The sequence below is a fragment of the Onychomys torridus genome, chromosome 6, assembly GCF_903995425.1.
Source record: "Onychomys torridus chromosome 6, mOncTor1.1, whole genome shotgun sequence".
Taxonomy (NCBI): Eukaryota; Metazoa; Chordata; class Mammalia; order Rodentia; family Cricetidae; genus Onychomys; species Onychomys torridus.
The window spans coordinates 41,326,007-41,344,857 of record NC_050448.1 but is presented as its reverse complement, the minus strand read 5'-3'; the positions used below and the strand labels follow the sequence as shown (position 1 = coordinate 41,344,857).

Sequence of the window (18,851 nt, the reverse complement as noted above, 5' to 3'; positions counted from 1 at the left end):
TAAACAAGGTTTCCTACTATGGTTCTTGTGCTTTTCCCAGGTGGTTTGTTGTTTCTTTCAACAGGGTCTTACTAGATAGCCTTGGCTAGCCTGGAATTCACTATGTGCACCAGGCTAACCTTGAACTCAGATTGTCTTGCCTTTCCCTCTTAGTGCTGGGATTAAAGGCATCTGATACCATGCCCAACTATTTCCAGTTTTTTTTTTTTGTTGTTGTTGTTGTTTTTCGAGACAGGGTTTCTCTGCGTAGCTTTGTACCTTTCCTGGAACTCGCCTTGTAGACCAGGAGATCCACCTGCCTCTGCCTCCCGAGTGCTGGGATTAAAGGTGTGTGCTACCACCGCCCAGCTCTGTTTCCAGTTTTTAATATTTTCATTGTATAATCTTGTCTGTCTGTCTGTCTGTCTGGCCATAGTTCCATATATTCTTTTGTCTGATTACTGTAGCTTGGAGACTAGCACTTCTAAACTCTAAATCAGTTCCTTAACCAGAAGCATTTCCATAAGACACCTTACATCCAGAGTTTTCAAGCCAAAACCATTGTCTTGTATTTGTTGACTGCCAGCTTTCCACCAGCACACGGAAAACAAAGAGTGTGTCTTGCCAAGTATCTTATGCTGAATGATAGTCTTCTACCTAGTTTTCTAGATTATAAATCTGAAAGTCTTTATCAAGCTGCATGGCAATAACTTACTTCTGTGCTGAGTGGCCGGCTGGCTTATGCCACATTTTGTACCTCCTCCCTGACACGGCCAGCTTCTGTGAGCCTTACCCTGTGTTTTCTCATTCTTGTGTACAAGTGGTTTACTGTCAGCTCTGTTGGAATGACTTTCGTTTGGGTGTTAGGATACTTTCTACTTTCTCTTCACAAGTCTTATGTGAATTCTTCCTCCCCCCCAAGAGAGATCTTTGCACTTGAAACTTCTCTTAAAAGAGTCTGAGTAGGTTGTACACCAGAGTGCCTCCAGTAGTGTATCTTTCATTGCCTCTCAGTACTGACTGAGAACCAGTACCAGCTTTGAAACTGCCGGCAGTGTCCTTTAGCAAGCTGAACACAATTGTATGTGTTCATTAATGCGAAAAGGCGAGGAAAGCCCAGGCTCCCAAATGCTTACTCATCCACAGCCTCTCTTTTAGTAGTATCTCCTTGTGATGTCTCCTGTAGTTTACTAAATGTACTGTTCCTGTTAGCCACTCCGGGCCTTTCTTCATGACCTTTTATTTTAGTATGTGCTGCTTCTTTCAGATCCCATTTGATACCTTCTTTGTAATTTTATCTGTAAACTCCTAAGTCAGAAAAACCCCAATTTCCTCCTGTCTCCCACTTTATAACACTTGCGTTCGCTGTCATGACTATAGTGTGTATTTGCCTCTTGCAGAAGATTTTTAAGTTTTTAAAGTCAATGATTTTGTCTTACTCATCTTGGTAACTTGTACATTACAGTGCCTAACTTAAAATACACACATGAATAAATAAGCAAATGACAGATGTAGAAACATTTGTAAATTTTTTGAAGACTTTATAGCCCACTTGTTAATTAAAACTAAAATTGATAGTGGGAAAGAAAGAGCAAAGATCTACAGTTTATTTTACATGGAGAGAAGTCAGCTAAATCTTGGCTAGACATTTATTTAACACATACATTAAACCTGTACTTCACATTAAAGAAAAGGGGAACACTTGGTGTATGTACACCCTTTCATTTTGTATCTTGACAGGGTAAAGCTGTTATATAAACTCCGGGCAGTGTTGTGTAAGAAATTAGCTGCCATATTGTGAGTAGATTAGACAGACAAGGGAAGCAGTGAAAGTTGGTAGGAAGTGAAAGTTTGGAGGAAGGAATGTTCTAAAGGAGACAGAATACAGTAGTCTGTGTTCCGGTTTTATAGTCGGCCATAAACTTTTTATGCGTTTAATTCTACTTTCAGTTCCTTGTTCTCTACTTACTTGCTTGTAATTTTTTAAGGTATCTTTTCTTTTTAATTCAGTGTCTATGAATGCTCTTATCTAAATGCTTGCCTTTATGCCAGAAGAGGGCATCAGATCCTACTGTAGATGGTTGTAAGCCACCATGTGGTTGCTGGGACTTGAACTCAGGACCTCTGGAAGAGCAGCCAGTGTTCTTAACCACTGAACCATCTCTCATGCTGTGTTTAGCATTACTTTGTAAGATAATGCACAACAAACAGCTGGACAGTGTTAAAATGATGGAGTATTGGCAATCTATATTTCATAATGAATTGCTTTCTTACGCTTGCTAGAAGACAGCAAAGGATGGAGGAACTCGAGGAAAGGGGACTGGTGTAACAAGAAGAAGGTTTTCGTGCAGTTCCCCATCCCCTGCCTAGCTTCAGGATGTGGGGAGCTGAAGGAGGATGGTCTTTGGGTAGAAAAGCCCCAGTTGCCTCCCTTGAGAAGGAAGCCCAGCAGGAAAATTGGAGGAAAGAAATACACTGGCTAGGTGAAGATAAGATAGGATGCGGAGGGTTGTGACTGTACTGTGAGTGACCACGGGGTAGTTAAAGCTTACCTCTGATTGTTTGATGCACTGGGAAGCGAGCCAGCTCTCTGCTTATGCTTCTAGTCAGGATCTTTGTCAGTCTCCCATTCCCATACTCAAGTTGGTGCCTTTTATGTATTAAAAACTTAGGGAGACTCTGGCCAATGGTACTGAATAGGAAAGGTGATTTCTACATTTTGGTATTTACTATATGCCAGGCACATAATAACTTTTTAGATTCTCATGCTAGTAATATGGTAAGAATATGGACTGTGCAAGTGTGTGACTAAAGCCTGGAAGGTTAATACCTTCTGCAAGACCACAACTAGTTAGTGGTGGAGCTGTGACATGATTTCCATCTGACTCCACTCACCCATTCCATCTAGATGCTATCCTCTGAACTCTGAGAGCCTTTGGGGTTAAAGTAGCTTCAGTTTTCCTTTGCCTCTTTCCACTCTCTGTTTCTCAGAGCTCACAATACAAATGAATAATTCTTGGACACATGTACTTCCTCGGTTTTGAAAACTCACTATAGTGCCATGGTCTCACTATAGCATGAAACAGGACACATACAACATAAATGCTACTTCTGGGGCTCCCCTTCACTGTAACTGTGACAGCAAGGCTGTGCAGTTTCTAGGATGAATCTGATAATCCTGGAGTTAATAATTCAAATCCTTGGGTTGAAATCATTGCTAACATTTAGGAGTCTTATTTTATATGCTCTACAAGGGATCTTATGTGCAGTTTGGTTTGGAAAAACTTTCAAAGTAAGTCCAAGTTATTCTCTTAAGCCATCATTAAGTCTTACTTTGGACCTTCTATTAAAAAAAAATATTTTGGAGCAAACTTAAGATTGAGGATAAAAGTTAACTGAGAAATCATTTTTCATTTAGATTGTTTAGATTGCATGCAGATCTTATGTGCTTTAGTAGGGAGTACTTTTTATCTTAAATGTGAAGTTTTAAATATTAACACTTAAAGTAAGTTAATATTTTGGGCAGCATTTGCTAGAAAGTATAGTGAAGATATTCTTTAGAATCTGTCTTGAAATCTCCAATGTAAAAAATCAGGCATACTTAAAGCCATACCGTTTCAAATATGGGAAGATACATAATACTTTTTTATTTTAGATATGTTCCAGAACAAAAAGAACGTAGATCCCAGTTCAAGAGGGGTTTCATGCAGGGTCATGTAAATAGACAAGAAAAAGAAGAAAAAGAGGCAATCTATAAAGAACGCTGGCCAGTCTATCTAAAGGAGCTGCGGACAAGGTGAGTGTGTGCTGGAGGCAAGAACATAGTGGCTGGATGACTGAACGGAGAATGTACTTGAAGGGAGAGAATCTCATTCCAGCTCAACGTGCTGATTTGGCTTACCTGTTATTTATTATCCCAGTAGTTTTAATTTTCTCTATAATTGTTTGGTCATATGTAGACTGAGTTCACTTTAGATTTTATAGGTGATTAAGCCACAGAAAACTTACCAAGCATTTCATGACTTTCTGTGTAATCTTGGTAGATACTCTGCAAGTACCGTAGATGTTTTGGAAAGGATGGATGATGATAAAGTTGATCTGAATTTGATTGCTGCCCTTATTCGATACATTGTTTTGGAAGAAGAGGTTAGTTTTGTTTAGTTTTTCTTCAAGTAATGCAGTTTTTAATTTTATTAACATGTCAAAGCCATGAAAAACTCACTTTCCTAAATGCCTTTTGAAAAGTGCACTGGAAGGAAATCTCAAAATACCATATTTAGGCATTTAACCTATAGAAAGAAAAGACTAAACAAATTATCTCTGGATTTTAAATCTGAGTCTTTAAGGGGCTCTGTATTCATTTACATAGTAACTAAAATTCAAAGCTACTTTAATTTTAGTGAGGATTTAGTGTGCATAGAATTGATTGTCAGTAATTACTGATGTTGTGATTATTGATGTGGTCCTCTTAATAGTGATTTCCTGTCTATATAGGATGGTGCAATACTGGTCTTTCTACCAGGTTGGGACAATATCAGCACTTTACATGATCTCCTGATGTCACAAGTGATGTTTAAATCAGGTATTATATAAATATATTGTAATTCCAAGATTGCTGCTTGAATTCATGTAGTATGTGTTATCCTCTCTCCTTTTTTAATTTGAAGAAATAGTTACTTATGGCGCTATATTAGTATAGGATTTTGACGGTATAAGGCCTGTTGGGTTTTTTACTTTAAGTTGAATGTTTCCTAGAAGTTCTGAGTCATAAGTGAAGATGGGACACACATTGTGAAGCTTTTTAGTTGTTTGTTTGGTTTTTCAAGACAGGGTTTTATCTTTGTAGTTTTGGTTCTGGATCTCGCTCTGTAGACTAGGCTGGCCTCGAACTCAGAGATTTGCCTGGCTCTGCCTCCCGAGTGCTGGGATTAAAGGCATGTACCACGACCACCCAGCTTGTGAAGCTTTTAGTTTTATGAGAGTATTATTTTACCCCTTCTCTGAACTTCCTTAGTAAGATTGAACTTTAAAATTAAAATATTGGTATTTAGGGACTTGCAATTTTTTCCCCTCTCATTGGTTTTGTTAATAGTCCAGATGGACTTTTATGGATGTGATTTAGAAAGATGACTCCCACCACTGTGAATTCTAAGAATTTGAGCAGGGGCTCAGTGGTTAAGAATGCTTGCTGCTCTTCTAGAGGATCCGAGTTCAGTTCCCAACACTGCACATCAAGTGGCTGACAGGTGCCTGTAACTCCAGTTCCAGGGCACCCATCTTAGTCTTCTGGCCTTCACTGGCACCCATACATGTGGCATATACACACAGAGAGACATATACATATTAATAGAAAAAAATGTTTTAATCTTGAAAAGAATTGATAAGCAATCAATATAAAATAGATTTTGTTTGTTTGTTTGTTTGTTTGTTTGTTTGTTTGAGACAGGGTTTCCCTGTGTAGCTTTGTGCCTTTCCTGGAACTCACTTGGTAGCCCAGGCTGTCCTGGAACTCACAGAGATCCATCTGGCTCTGCCTCTCGAGTGCTGGGATTAAAGGTATGCACCACCACCGCCTGGCGATATAAAATAGATTAACAAAGTAAAATGTTAACTGGAACTCAATTGGAGCACTCAGAAAACTATTGTAGAAAAACTCTGGTTGACTGTATGTAGAAATATAAATTAAAAACAGTATGATTCAACAGCTGAATGTGCCATATGTGTTTAATGGAGCTTTAATTTAATTTACTTTTTAATTTTCAGATAAGTTTCTTATTATACCTTTACATTCACTGATGCCTACAGTAAACCAGACACAGGTATGTGTTCTTAAATTTGTTTTCAGTCTCGGATTGAGGCAGACTTTACAACCACTTACTGTGTTTTGTTTATTTTTTTGAAATTAAAATGTACTTACATTGTTTCCCCCCTTCCCTTTCCTTCCTCCAACCCTTCCTGTATATGTGTACATACATTCTTAAGTCTATAAATAGGACCTGCTGAGTTCCTATAATGTTGCTTATATGTAACTGCTTGGTATTGGTTAATCAACTGGTGTGTGCTCTTCCCCGAGGAAGGCTATTTCTCCTGCACTCAGCATTCCTTAGGTGCCTACTTTAGTTCTCTTTCTAGGGTTGAGGCCTTTCCCCTTTCCATGTTAGTGTATCTGTTGATGTTGTCCTTGATCAGGTCTTGTTTGGGCAGTCATGTTGATGAGACTTGATAGGTGTAGCTTCTCTGACATTTCTAGGAGATGATATCTCACAGCAAACTTTCTGTTCCTCTGGCTCTTAAAATCTTTCCATCCCATCTTCTGCTATGCCCTCTGAGCCTTCGGTGCAAGAGTTGCCTTGTAGATGGAACAGTTGGGACTGCAATACACAGTCTCTTGTTCTCTGCCTTTACATTGGTTATGGCTTTTGGTAACAGTCTTCTGTTGCAAATAAATGTTTCTTTGATGAGGAGTGAGGCATATTGTATCACAAATCCTAATTGGTCTTAATAATAAAATCCCAGAGTCAGATATCATGGTGAAAGCTGAAAGATCAGTGAATCAGAGTAGCCAGCCACTAGAGAGATTTCTTACCTCTACCGAATCCTCAGCCTGAAAGGGAGGCAAGATCTTGTCTCCACAAATACTCAGACTAAATGCAACGAGCTCCTTCTTGCCTTATATTCCTCTCTTCACCCAGCGGTATCCACACCTCCCTAGTGCCGTGATTAAAGGCGTGAGATCCGAATTGCAGGGATTAAAGGTGTGTTCCACCATTGCCTGGCCTCTATGGCTAACTAGTGGCCAGCTCCACACTGTGATCTTCAGGCAAGCTTTATTTGTTAAAGCACAAACAAAATAGCAACATATCCTATACTTACCTGTGGGTATAAGGGTAAATATTTAGAATGTAGTTCAGAATTGTACTGTTTTAATAAGGTGGTAGTTGTAGCTTTTCTTCCAAGATCCATGACCTCACTGTTGTTGGATATTTGGCAGGCATGCTTTACCTATCGTTCAGTCATTAATTCCAATTAGAGTGATGTTTGTTGGGTACTACCGAGGTATGCCACACTGGTCACTATTTTAGTTTTATGAGCTTTATAGCTGGGAAGAACTATTGGTTTCTTTCCTCCCTCATATGCTTGATGGTGCCTTCTGGTACCGAGAAAGCTGGTTGTCAGGGAGGAGGCTTTCAGGTCCGAATCAGCTGTAATCCTCTGGGTTATGTGTCTGAAGTACTTTGTGTCTTCAGCAATAGGAACTTCAGTCTTTGAGAGACAGTCAAGGGCAATAGCAATAGCCTGTGTTTGGTGTGTGTGTGTGTGTGTGTGTGTGTGTGTGTGTGTGTGTGTGTGTGTGTGTCGGGAAGTCTCTTAGACAGCCTTGATCTGACCAGCAACTCAAAACAAAAAGGGGTTTTCTAATATCTGGTGTTGAAGTTTTCTATGGCTCTTTGCCGGGGCGGGGGGTGGGGGGCATTGTCATCCCAGATGATAAAATTTCATTTAAACTATCTATATGTTTTTACAGACTTATCTGTATTATATGTTATTTACCTTAAAAAAAAAAAACACTTTAAAGTTATGATCCATGTTAAAAAATACTTTATATAAAGAATCATTTCTTTGGAGAATGGTTTACAAAAACTTAACTAGGATAAATTGCCAATCATATTAGTTTTGTTAGTGTTAGGAACGTTTAAAGAATGGTTTCATCAGTAACTTGTTTAGGTTTCCTTAATCAAAGAAAAAAGTATGTAAATATCACTAAAAAACCCAACCTAGAAATTACTGTGACATAGTTTGAGACATGGTGTTTGAGATTTTGATTATCGCAGTTAGTATAGTAACAGGAGATTTCCTGTTTTACCAATAATGTGTTACAACTGTTCTGGCTCTCTCAGATCCAGGGTTTTCTTAGTAAGAATAATAGTTTCTGATACTACAATGTCTTCAGACCTTAGTAGAATGAAGTGAAGTGAGTCAGAATCTATCTTTCTTTCCAATTTTCTAAATTTTTTTAAATAAGAAAATACTGTGACTCTTTCAATCTGTTTGATATTTTGATGGAAGATTCAACCTGTTGTATAAAAAAAAAAAAGAATGCTATGTAGTGGAAGAGAATGGGGAAGAATGAACTTTTATTATTGAAGAATAGGTAAAAGTGTATTTAATGTGGAGGTTCTTCCATCTTTGACACCCTAACCTAGTAGAATATGCATACATTTGCTAGACAATATGTGCCTGCTACTTCCTGGTTGCTCTCTTTTGCAAATCAAGGATAAATGCATTCTTTTGAGTATGTGTATGCATTACAGCAGTGGTACTTGACTGCTTCTCTTCTTTCCACTGTGGTAGGGGTAGCATTATTTGTAGGATTTGGCATTTGAGTAGGATATTTTACTCCAGTCTAATCTCAAGCTAGTCTACCATGCTGCACTACTTGACACCATTCTGAGGGCAGGGTTTCTGCCTTGTTGGTTGATATTTCTTTGTTTAGCTTTGTAAATCCTGTACTTGATTAAGCTGTTTTCCTTCGCTTTTTACTCACCAACTTTTGTTAAGGATGCGCTTAAAAGTTGGAGTGACTGTTTGCCCCTTGTTTGTGATACACTTGTAACATCTGTGGGAGCTGATTTACCTACCAAAGGAGAATTTCACTATGTTGAAAATGTGTATGCTAATAATAGACTTATAAACAAAACCCATGTATTAATAAATAAACATAAATGCTAAAAATGATCAAAATATCTCAAGAAATAACATTGTAAAATATGTCAAATTTGTGTACTTGATATATTTATTCTTACAGGTATTTAAAAAAACTCCTCCCGGTGTTCGGAAAATAGTAATTGCTACCAACATTGCAGAGACTAGGTAAAAACTATTTAACTATCGGCTATTGGTGATTATATCAGCTTTGAGTCCCATACATTATTAACATAGCTAAACCTTTATGCTCTGTAAGATACTTGGTAATCCATTTAAAAAACATCACTTTTTGACATTAGTCATGGGTGGCAAATATAAACTATAGTTTTCCTTTTAAAGCTCTTCTGTTTTGTTTTGTTTTTTTCTCTTTTTCAAAGTAGACTTTTAAGAAGTTGGTTTTCAAAACTTCTCTAAAGAATCATGGAAGCTGATGTAGTCATTTTGTCTGTCTCCAATTAGAATTGGTATTATTTTAGAATTAATTACAGGCAGTCTTAAACATTTCTAATGTTCTTTTGGAGATATTTACAGCTCAGTTGCTGAACTAGATTATTTTATAGAAGTTGTTGTTAAACCATAGTCTTTAGAGCTCTCAGAGCTGTCATAGTTTAGTGGAAATACTACAAAGATGGCTGCGGGACATGAGAATGTAACATGTAATTGAATCATTTTACTCAGCTTACATACTGATGCTGCCTACTGTTAGGTGCTTGACTACTGTAAAACTGAGGCATGTGAGAAGTGTAATAAAAGTCATGAACTACTAAAATCTGTTTGATCCAGTAAAAAGTATTTTAAATAAATTTAAAAAATATTAAAAACCCATCTATAGGCTTGGTATAAGTTAGATGTACTTAAAACTATTATATGTATCTATTTTCCAAACAGCATCACCATAGATGATGTGGTTTATGTAATTGATGGAGGAAAAATTAAAGAGACACACTTTGACACACAGAACAACATCAGTACCATGTCTGCTGAGTGGGTCAGTAAAGCTAATGCCAAACAGAGGAAAGGAAGAGCGGGAAGGTAAGATGGAAACTCTCCAGAGCCTTGAGAACATGGGAAAAATAATGAGCAAATTATATTGTATAATATATGTATTATTACATATATAATATATGTAAATTATATGCTATATTGAACTTAACACTTTTTGGGCTGTCAATATTTGATTTTTTAATTGGCATATAAAATAATAAGTCTGTAAAATTTTTATACATTTGTATGATTATACTTCCTCCTTATCCTTTTCCTTTACTCAGATAGTTCCTCTTCCATGTAACATACACCCTCTTCTCTGTACGCCATGCCTCCTGTATTTAAACATCTTCCTTCCCACTCCTCATCCCTTTTGTATTTTCGTATGACCATCCACCTATCTATCCAACCATCACCTGTCTAACTCAATATATGAGTTTACACATAGATTCTGCATAGGAGAGAACATTTGGCATTTGCCTTTCTGAGTAGCTGACTTACCATTTTCTCGCAGATATCATAATTTCATCTTTACAACGGATAAAATTCTATTGTGTATGTGTACCATTTTCTCTTTATCAATTCCTTTGTGGGGGCAGTTAGTCTGATGGTGTATCTTGGCTATTGTTATTAAAGCAGCGCTCAGTGGGCTATTTGAGTACCTCTGTTGTATGCTGACTTAGATTCCTTTGGATATGTGTGTGTAGTAGTTTTTTGTAGTAGTCTACCAGTTTACATTACCACCATAAGTATCCTAAGTACTCCTTTTGCCCACATCTCCACTAACATCTCTTTTTTTGGTATTAGCTATGAAGAGATTAGAGGGGATCTTACACTTTCCCATGTCTACCTATTATATTACAACAACACATTTTTGTAGATGTAACCGGCTTGTTAAATAAGAAACACAGAACCAATTGTAGAGTTAAAAACCAGAGCGGAAAACCTTACCCTTCACTGCTTCTGCTGTTCTTCCTCTCCGCAAGAGAGCTACCTTTCTGTGTCCTATCTTTTTTATAGATTTTCTGTTCTGTTTTCTCATTGGTTGTAAACCCAGCCACATGACCTCCTCGGCACTGCCTGTTTGTACAGACCTCCAGGTCTTCTATGGTTGCTATTGAGATTAAAGGCGTGTGTCTGCCATGCTGGCTATGTCCTTGAACATACAGAGATCTACCTAGTTCTGCCTCCCAAGTGCTGGGATTAAAGGCGTGCACCACTACCACCCAGTTTCTGCTCTGGCTTGCTCTGACCTCAAGGCAACTTTATTAACATATAAATAAAATCACATTTCAATACAAATATCACTGTACATTTTTTAAATAAGAAAATAGGTTTTTTCATACTTTTTTGGAAAGTGTCTGCCCAGTTTTTTATTTTATGAATGTTTTCTCCAAAAACCTAGTCTAGTTAATTAAAATTAATAACCTATATTAGTTACATTACTTACAGTTTTGTTTCCGTGTCCTTAAAGTATGCACTACTTAATAAAAGCTGAGTGCCAGCACCTCTTCTGAATGCTTTATATGCTTAATTCTTACCTCATAGCTAAGGGATCAACTATGTGTTTTAAGAATAAGGGAATTGAGTTAATAGAGAAATTAAATTAACTCATTCAGAGTCCTAGAGTTTTGCACATAGCAGAGACAGAAGCAGCCTAGCTCCACAGTCTGGGTTTCTAGTTACTGTCTTTTTCAGCAGTACTGATTCTGACCATTCATTACCAGTAAAAGCACAAGGGAAGCACTTTTTCTCCATTGATGACAGAGTTGTATCTGGTGTTGCAAAAGAGTTTTTCCTTTACCTCTGAAAGGTGAACAAATAAATTAAGAGTCACTACTCTTACATGGAAAGGTTAAGAACTTTATTGGCCCTTATATCCTCCCTATGTTTAAATGTGTGCTGAATCTATAAAGCTCTGTCTTGTTTGCTACTACAGCCTTTATAGTTTGTCCCTCTTTAATCTAATTTCTAGACAGGTTCTTGTGAACTTGATACTTCACAAAGCCTGATTAGATTGATAGTTATTTTAGAGACCAGAAAACAAGCAAACAAACTGCTATATCATGTGGTCCCTTCTGGAAATGTGGTTAGTTTCTTTGAGGTGATAGATAGTATTAGGTCTGTAACACTAGAGAGATGTTAGATAATAGATACTGAATCTTTGTAGACTTAGGCAAAAAAAAGCAAACAACTAAAAAAACCTGAAAATTTTAGAACTTTTATTCTACAGTGGCCAGAGCTTTTGAACTATTATTCTGTTTAGAAATACGTGAATTCTGTCATTAGTTGTGGCATTAAATTATAAACATAAAAAAGTTTCCAATGTCTGAGAGCTCACTAAGTAGAATACATTTAAATATGTTCCTTAATTAATAAATACGGGTTAGCTTATAGCAGAGTTTGTTATAAAGTGTGCTTATAAGGTAAATTGATTGTTGCAACTCTAACTCTGATGAGAGTAGATTGCTGCAATTTGAGCAAGGTCAGGAATTTCAGACATAGGGAACTGAATTGTGGATGCGATTGTCTTTCATTGCTTTCTAAAACTGGAGCACGGAAGCTGCCAAAGACATGGGAGTGTGTTCTGGCATGCTGTAGTACTGAAAGACAGCTGTCTTTCAGAGTTGATACTTTACCAGGACCAAGAGAGGTGCTAGGAGGCTTATATAACAAAATAAGGATATACAAATAGACTGATCTAATTAATGCACATATATATTCAAATGTATTACACTGTACTTAAAATTATTAATATGTTAATTGAAAGAAAAATTGTTTAAAACAGCAAAGAAACCAGAAGTACAAAAACAAAAGTAAAATTTGGACATTGGGTTAGGGTCTGTCCAAATAGATAGGAAGGAAATAGAGTTTCACAGACATGGAATAATAATTATGTGTGTAACAGGCTTGTGAGAAATGGGTACTGGGTACTTTCCCTTCCTGTTCTTTCTTTGGTATTCTAAAAGTCATGCTCTTGTTAATTTTTTTTCTCTTTTTCTTTTAAGAGTTCAGCCTGGTCATTGTTATCATCTGTATAATGGCCTTAGAGCAAGTCTTCTAGATGACTACCAACTACCAGAAATTTTGAGAACTCCTTTGGAAGAACTTTGTTTGCAAATAAAGGTATATTAGTTGGGAAGACTAACAAACTAAATGGAGGATGGTATTATAGTTTTCAGCGTTTTTAATAGGAGAACGTATAGTATGACTCTACAAAAAGGGACTGTTTATGAACTTCATTTTGCTTGTGTAAGGAAACTACTGAACTTCTTCTGATGTATATTGAACAGTTGTTACTGTTAGGATCAAGGTACCTGTGTTTGATTCTCACTTCCTACCTGGAAACTTTGTTCTGCTTCATTGAGCAATTTTTTTTTAACTTAAAATTCCTGTATGAAATTCTTAAAACAGTGTTGGACATATAATAGTCAGTACTGTTACTTAATTTTTGTGGTTTAGAGAATAGAAGGCAAGCTGTCTACCACTTAACCAACTGCATTCTCACAGCCCCCCTCCTCTTTTTTTGGCTTTGAGATGGTCTCAGTAATTGGCTCAAGCTGACCTTGATCATCCTGCCTCAGCCTCCTGAGTAGCTGGTATTATAGTCCTTGCCATCAGGTCTGGCTAGCTGTTGTTGTATCTTCAAATGTTATACCTTGTGTGTGTGTGTGTGTGTGTGTGTGTGTGTGCTCAACTAACCCTATTTCTAAGGTAATCAGTAGTCAACTTGTTGAGATTTTTAATCTGATAACTTTCCTCACTAATTTGCTCTTAGAGAGTGTTATATAAGCTTTTGAGTTAATGTTTTTATGTCTTTTTGATTCATATTTAATTATATTTATCTCCACAGATTTTAAGGCTAGGTGGAATTGCTTATTTTCTGAGTAGATTAATGGATCCACCATCAAATGAGGCAGTATTGCTCTCCATAAAGCACCTAATGGAACTGGTAAATTTGATTCTTTTTTAAAAAAGTATAACTTGTATTTAGCATGTTACAGCATGTACACTGCCTGCTTAAAAGCTTTTATTACTCCAGAGTAGAGCATTGTCGTATTTGATGACACTTTTCTTGTGTTTTTAAGATACAAGTCTTCATGCGTTTTGTTCATTGCAAGACTGATATAAAATTACATGAAATCTTGAAGTTTTCTTTAGTGGTCTTCACATCCGTATTCTTGAACTGGGTTGGCTTATTTTACTTTTTCTGATTACCATAATGTTCTCTTGTCAAATTCAAGTAGTTTAATGGTAATATAGACATTTGACAGAGGCAACCCGTATTTATGTATATATGTATACACATACAAGTGTTTTTTTTCCATGATGCTATAAAATTTTTGAACTGTCATTCACCATTATAACATTTCCATAGATTTTCTGGTTTTGTTGTTTTCTTTTTATGCTCTGAGAAACTCCTAAGTGACTGTAGTTACAGTCATTCCTCCATAGGACCATGTTGAGAGGTCTAGGACTGGCCATGAATTAATGTCCAGAGTAGTAAGAGAAGCACAGGAGATGAACAGTGCTGACTACTGTTGTTTGCAACTGTGTGTGCTGATTTAAATTATGAGTCAATTAGAAATTCATTACCTCAGTTGTACTTACACATATTGCTTTACAGCACCTCTCTGTACTGTACTGGACCATGGAGAGAAAGAACAGTTTTGTTTATCCATGGAGATAATTTTTAAGAATTTGGATTTTGTAGTACTGAGATAGGCTTTTAAACTAATAAACTGCTTAAAATAGCACTGTAAATTATGCAACCATATCCTTATATTTCCTTGGTGTCTTCAGGATACTTTTCTAGCTGTCCTTATTTGAACCAGATTACCCAGGGAATTGGAACAGAAGTCATTTCCATGTATGCCGCTTACCTCTTTTTTGCATTATAGCACCTAAACTAGACTGTAGGGACTGTGCATTTCACCCACATGTTGTCTTTTTTAACTGTTTTACCACAGGTGATTTTCTTTATTTCCAACGTAACATTTCCAAGTTGTAGATTAATTGTATTAGTTTGAATAAGTCACTAGCCTTTGCTGACATTAGAAATTAGTTTTTTGTTGAAGGCATCTAAAACAATGCTTGGGATATTTGGGACTTAAGAAGAGAGTGATTAGTGGCCTGTATGTTTACAGCTAACTATAGTAGCTTTTAGTGGAGTGCTTTGCTAGGCCTACTGTAAGAGCAGATTCTTTCCTTTCAGAGTGCTTTGGATAAACAAGAAGAATTGACACCCCTTGGCGTCCATTTAGCCCGATTACCTGTCGAGCCCCATATTGGAAAAATGATTCTTTTTGGAGCTTTATTCTGTTGCTTGGATCCAGTGCTCACTATTGCTGCCAGTCTCAGCTTTAAAGACCCCTTTGTCATTCCACTGGTAAGATAGACAGACAAGACTGGGCAGTTTTAGTGCTCTAATTAGTTACTGTTCACATGTGTTTCTCGCTAGATTTTCAGTAAAATACCCATCATGATTATAATGTCAGAAAAAATTTAAGTTACAGCTGTTACTTTTTTAGGGAAAAGAAAAGATTGCAGATGCAAGAAGAAAGGAATTGGCAAAGGAAACTAGAAGTGATCACCTGACAGTTGTGAATGCATTCGAGGTAAGAAAAAACCTTGTTCTGCTTATAGAAGATTATTTGGGAGCATGTTTTAAAATACTTTGAAGTGACCATATTTATATCTCAGGAATAAATGGCTGATAAATAGTTCAAATTTGGTGAACATTTTATAAAAATGAACTTTGTCTGTTATACAAGAGCTCATCTTTATCTTTTGGGGAAAGAAATATAAAAGTAAGACTGAAACAGATGACTACATTATCTTGTTTGTCATATATAATGCTTCTTGTGTCTTTATCTTCATGACAGTCTGTGTATTAATACTCTACTCTTAACAGCGATACAGCCTTTTGATAGAATAACAAAATCATGTACATTATGTGTATAGTGTATGTGTGTATGTATAAATAACTCGGGTCATATAATGTTGCTTGTATATATATATATTTTTATATATGATTATTAGTGCTGACCACTTGTATTTGATATCCAATTTGGGGACTTTTCACTGGAAGGACTATTTCTTCTCTCAGCATTTCTTAGTTCCCTGTAATTCTTTGCCTAGGGTTGAGGACCTGTGAGATTTACCCTTCCGTGTTAGTCAATGGGTGCTGTCCATGTTCAGTTCTTATTTAGGAAGCCTGTTGATGAGACTTCATGGGTATAGCTTCTCTGACATTTCTAGCAGATGAAATCTCACAGCAAATTTCCTGTTGGTATGGCTCTTAGAATCTTTCTCCCTCTCTTGCTATGATCTCTTAGCCTGAGGTGCAGGTATTGTGTTGTGGATTTATCAGTTGGGATTGGGCAGCACACTGTCCTTTGTTTTCTGTCTGTGGTTTTCTGTAATGGTCTCTGTTACAAGAGACATCTCTTTGTTGAGACCTATACTTCTTTAGAATGTAGCTGGAAATTATGTTGGAGAGGTGGTCGTAGGTTCTCCTCCAGGATCCATGACTTCACTGACTTGATTTCCAGTAGCAGGCATGTTTTCCCTCTTGTTGATCAGGCATTAAGCCCAATTAGAGAGCGTTAGTTACTGCCAAGCTATGCATGCCACTATTGCAACCTTAGGGATATGTACCGTGCTGGTCATTGTTTTAGTTCATAGGCATCATAGCTGGGTAGAATTCTTGGTTGCTTCTCTCCCTTGGAAACTTGCATAGTGCTTTGTGGTACTGTGAAAACTAGCCCTCAGGGAGGAGGCTTCCAAGCCAAAACTAGCTATAGTCTCCTGGGTTCTGTGTCTAAAGTACATGGTTGACCTTAGTAATAGGGCTTACTTTCAACCTCTAGGGACCACCCAGCAGTAGCCTGTCTTGAAATGTCTCTTGGACAACCTTAACCAACAACTCCTAAAGGGGCATTTCTTAAGCTGGGTGTTGGGGTTTTTGTTAGACTATGGCTCTTGAGGAAAATATTTGTTTTCCCAGATGAGAAATTTTATTTAAACTGTACATGTGTATGTTTACACAGGCTTACATATATGTAATTTTAGATAACAGGATTCCTTATGACCTTCTGACTGTTGTTATTACTGTTACTTTACCATTCTCTTTTATGAATAATTCAATTAAATATACCACACATATTTTTAAATTGTAATTTGTAACTTTATAATGTCCCACTTGTCAATTATTAGCCTCAGTTCCTGGACAAATAAGGTCCTATTCAGACAGTCCTTTCCGACACCTGTGTCTTGTAGGATGCCTATGTTTTCTTCCAGCAGTTTTAATGTTTCAGCTCTTTGATCCATTTAGAGTTAGAGTTTGTGCAAGGTGATAGATACAGGTCTAATTTCATGCCCATGGACATCCAGTCTGGTTTCTCAGCATCATTTGTTGAAGATGCTTTCTTTTCTCCAGCTTATGCTTTTGGCATCTCTGTCAAATATTAAATGGCAGAAGTTATATGTACTCATATTTGGGCCTTCGATTTTGTTCCCTTGGTCTACATGTCTTGTTTTGTGTTGGTACCATATTTAATTATTATGGCTCGGTAATATATCTATAAGATCTGGAATTGTAATCCCTATGACATTGTTCTTTTTTGCCCAGGCTTGTTTCAGCTATGTAGGGTCTTTTATGGCTCCATATGAAATTTTTTTTTTTTTTTATGTTGAGTGAGATAGGTATTGTAGTTGGGATTACATTGAATGTGTAAAAAGAATTTTTGGTAGAATAGTGATTTTTCACAATGTTAATTCTAATAATCTATGAGCACAGGATGTGTTTCCATTTTCTAGTGTCTTTCTCTTTTTTTGGAGACAGAAAGACTTAATTGTAGAAGTCCTTCACCTCCTTGGTTATTCCTAGGTATTTTATTTTCTTGGATGCTGTGGTGAATAGAAGTGTGTCCATGATCTCTTTCTCAGAATGTTTGTTGCTGTGTATAGGAAAGTTATTGAAAAGTTACTGGTTTTTGCTTATTGATTCTTCTTGATCCTGCCACATTGTTGAACTTGATTATTTCCAGAAGCTTCCTGGTATAATTTTTGGAAATAGTTATGCATAATATCCTGTCATTACAAATAGGGATAATTTGATTTACTGCTCTGTTTATATCTCTTTAATTTTCTTTTTGTTTATTGCTGTAGCTAGTGATTGAAGCACAATATTGAAAAGTGGGGAGTGAGGATAATAGGTCCTGTATTACTCCTAATTTTGGTGGAATTGCTAAAAGTCTCAATTTAGGATGATGTTGACTGTGAGTTTCTCATAGATTATATTATGTTTCCTCTAGTCCTACATTTGCTAGGACTTAATCGTGAAGACATGTTGGATTTTGTTAAAAGCTCTTTCTGATCTGTTGAGATGACAGTGTGACTTTTTATCACTAAGTTTTTGTTTTTTGTTTTTTTGTTTTTCGAGACAAGATTTCTCTGTGTAACAGCCCTGGCTGTCCTGGAACTAGTTCTTGTAAACCAGGCTGGCCTTGAACTCACAATGATCCACCTGCCTCTGCCTCCCAAGTGCTGGGATTAAAGGCGTGCGCCACCATCGCCCAGCTTATAGTTTATTATATTTATTGACTTATATATGTTGGATGGTCCCTGTATTTCAGGGATAAAGCCAACTTAGTCATAGTGTATAATCTTTTTGATACATGTCTTTATTTTGCTTGAAGTATTTTGCTGAGTATTTTTGAGTCTGTGTTCATCAGGTATATTGACCTGTAGTTTTCTTTGTTGTTGAGTCTTTACCTGGTTTGAGTATTACAGTGAAATTGGCTCTATAGGAGGAGTTTGGGGTGGTCACTTTGTTTCTGTATTGTTAATAGTTTAAGGGGGCTGTAGATTTTCTTTAGACGTCTAGTAGAAATCTGCTGTGAATCCATTGTAGCTTCAACTTTTTTCATTAGAAGGCTTTTTTATTACTATTTTTATATATCCTCATTTGTCACGGACCTGTTAAGGTTGTTGAGCTCTTAGGTTTTAATTTTGGTGGCTTGGTTGGATCTAGAAATGCTTTATTACTATTTTTTTTTTTTTTTTTTTTTTTTCAGATTTCCAATTGGTGGAATCAGGTTTCTGCACATTTCTTTATATAGTCTGACTTTCTTTGTTGTCTGTTATAATGCTTCTCTCTCCATTTCGGATTCTGTTCA

At 36.7% G+C, this 18,851-nt stretch overlaps 1 protein-coding gene across 1 annotated transcript in view; it reads left to right on the top strand.

Annotated features, from left to right (window-relative positions):
* Positions 1 to 18,851, top strand: part of Dhx36 (DEAH-box helicase 36) — a 45,491-nt gene that overhangs the window by 13,690 nt on the left and 12,950 nt on the right. The window contains exons 10-19 of the mRNA XM_036190134.1: positions 3,635 to 3,775; positions 4,023 to 4,125; positions 4,474 to 4,561; positions 5,743 to 5,798; positions 8,786 to 8,850; positions 9,574 to 9,717; positions 12,678 to 12,795; positions 13,523 to 13,621; positions 14,885 to 15,058; positions 15,201 to 15,287. Coding sequence (XP_036046027.1) covers positions 3,635 to 3,775; positions 4,023 to 4,125; positions 4,474 to 4,561; positions 5,743 to 5,798; positions 8,786 to 8,850; positions 9,574 to 9,717; positions 12,678 to 12,795; positions 13,523 to 13,621; positions 14,885 to 15,058; positions 15,201 to 15,287 — 1,075 coding nt within the window. The remainder of the gene's footprint in view (positions 1 to 3,634; positions 3,776 to 4,022; positions 4,126 to 4,473; positions 4,562 to 5,742; positions 5,799 to 8,785; positions 8,851 to 9,573; positions 9,718 to 12,677; positions 12,796 to 13,522; positions 13,622 to 14,884; positions 15,059 to 15,200; positions 15,288 to 18,851) is intronic.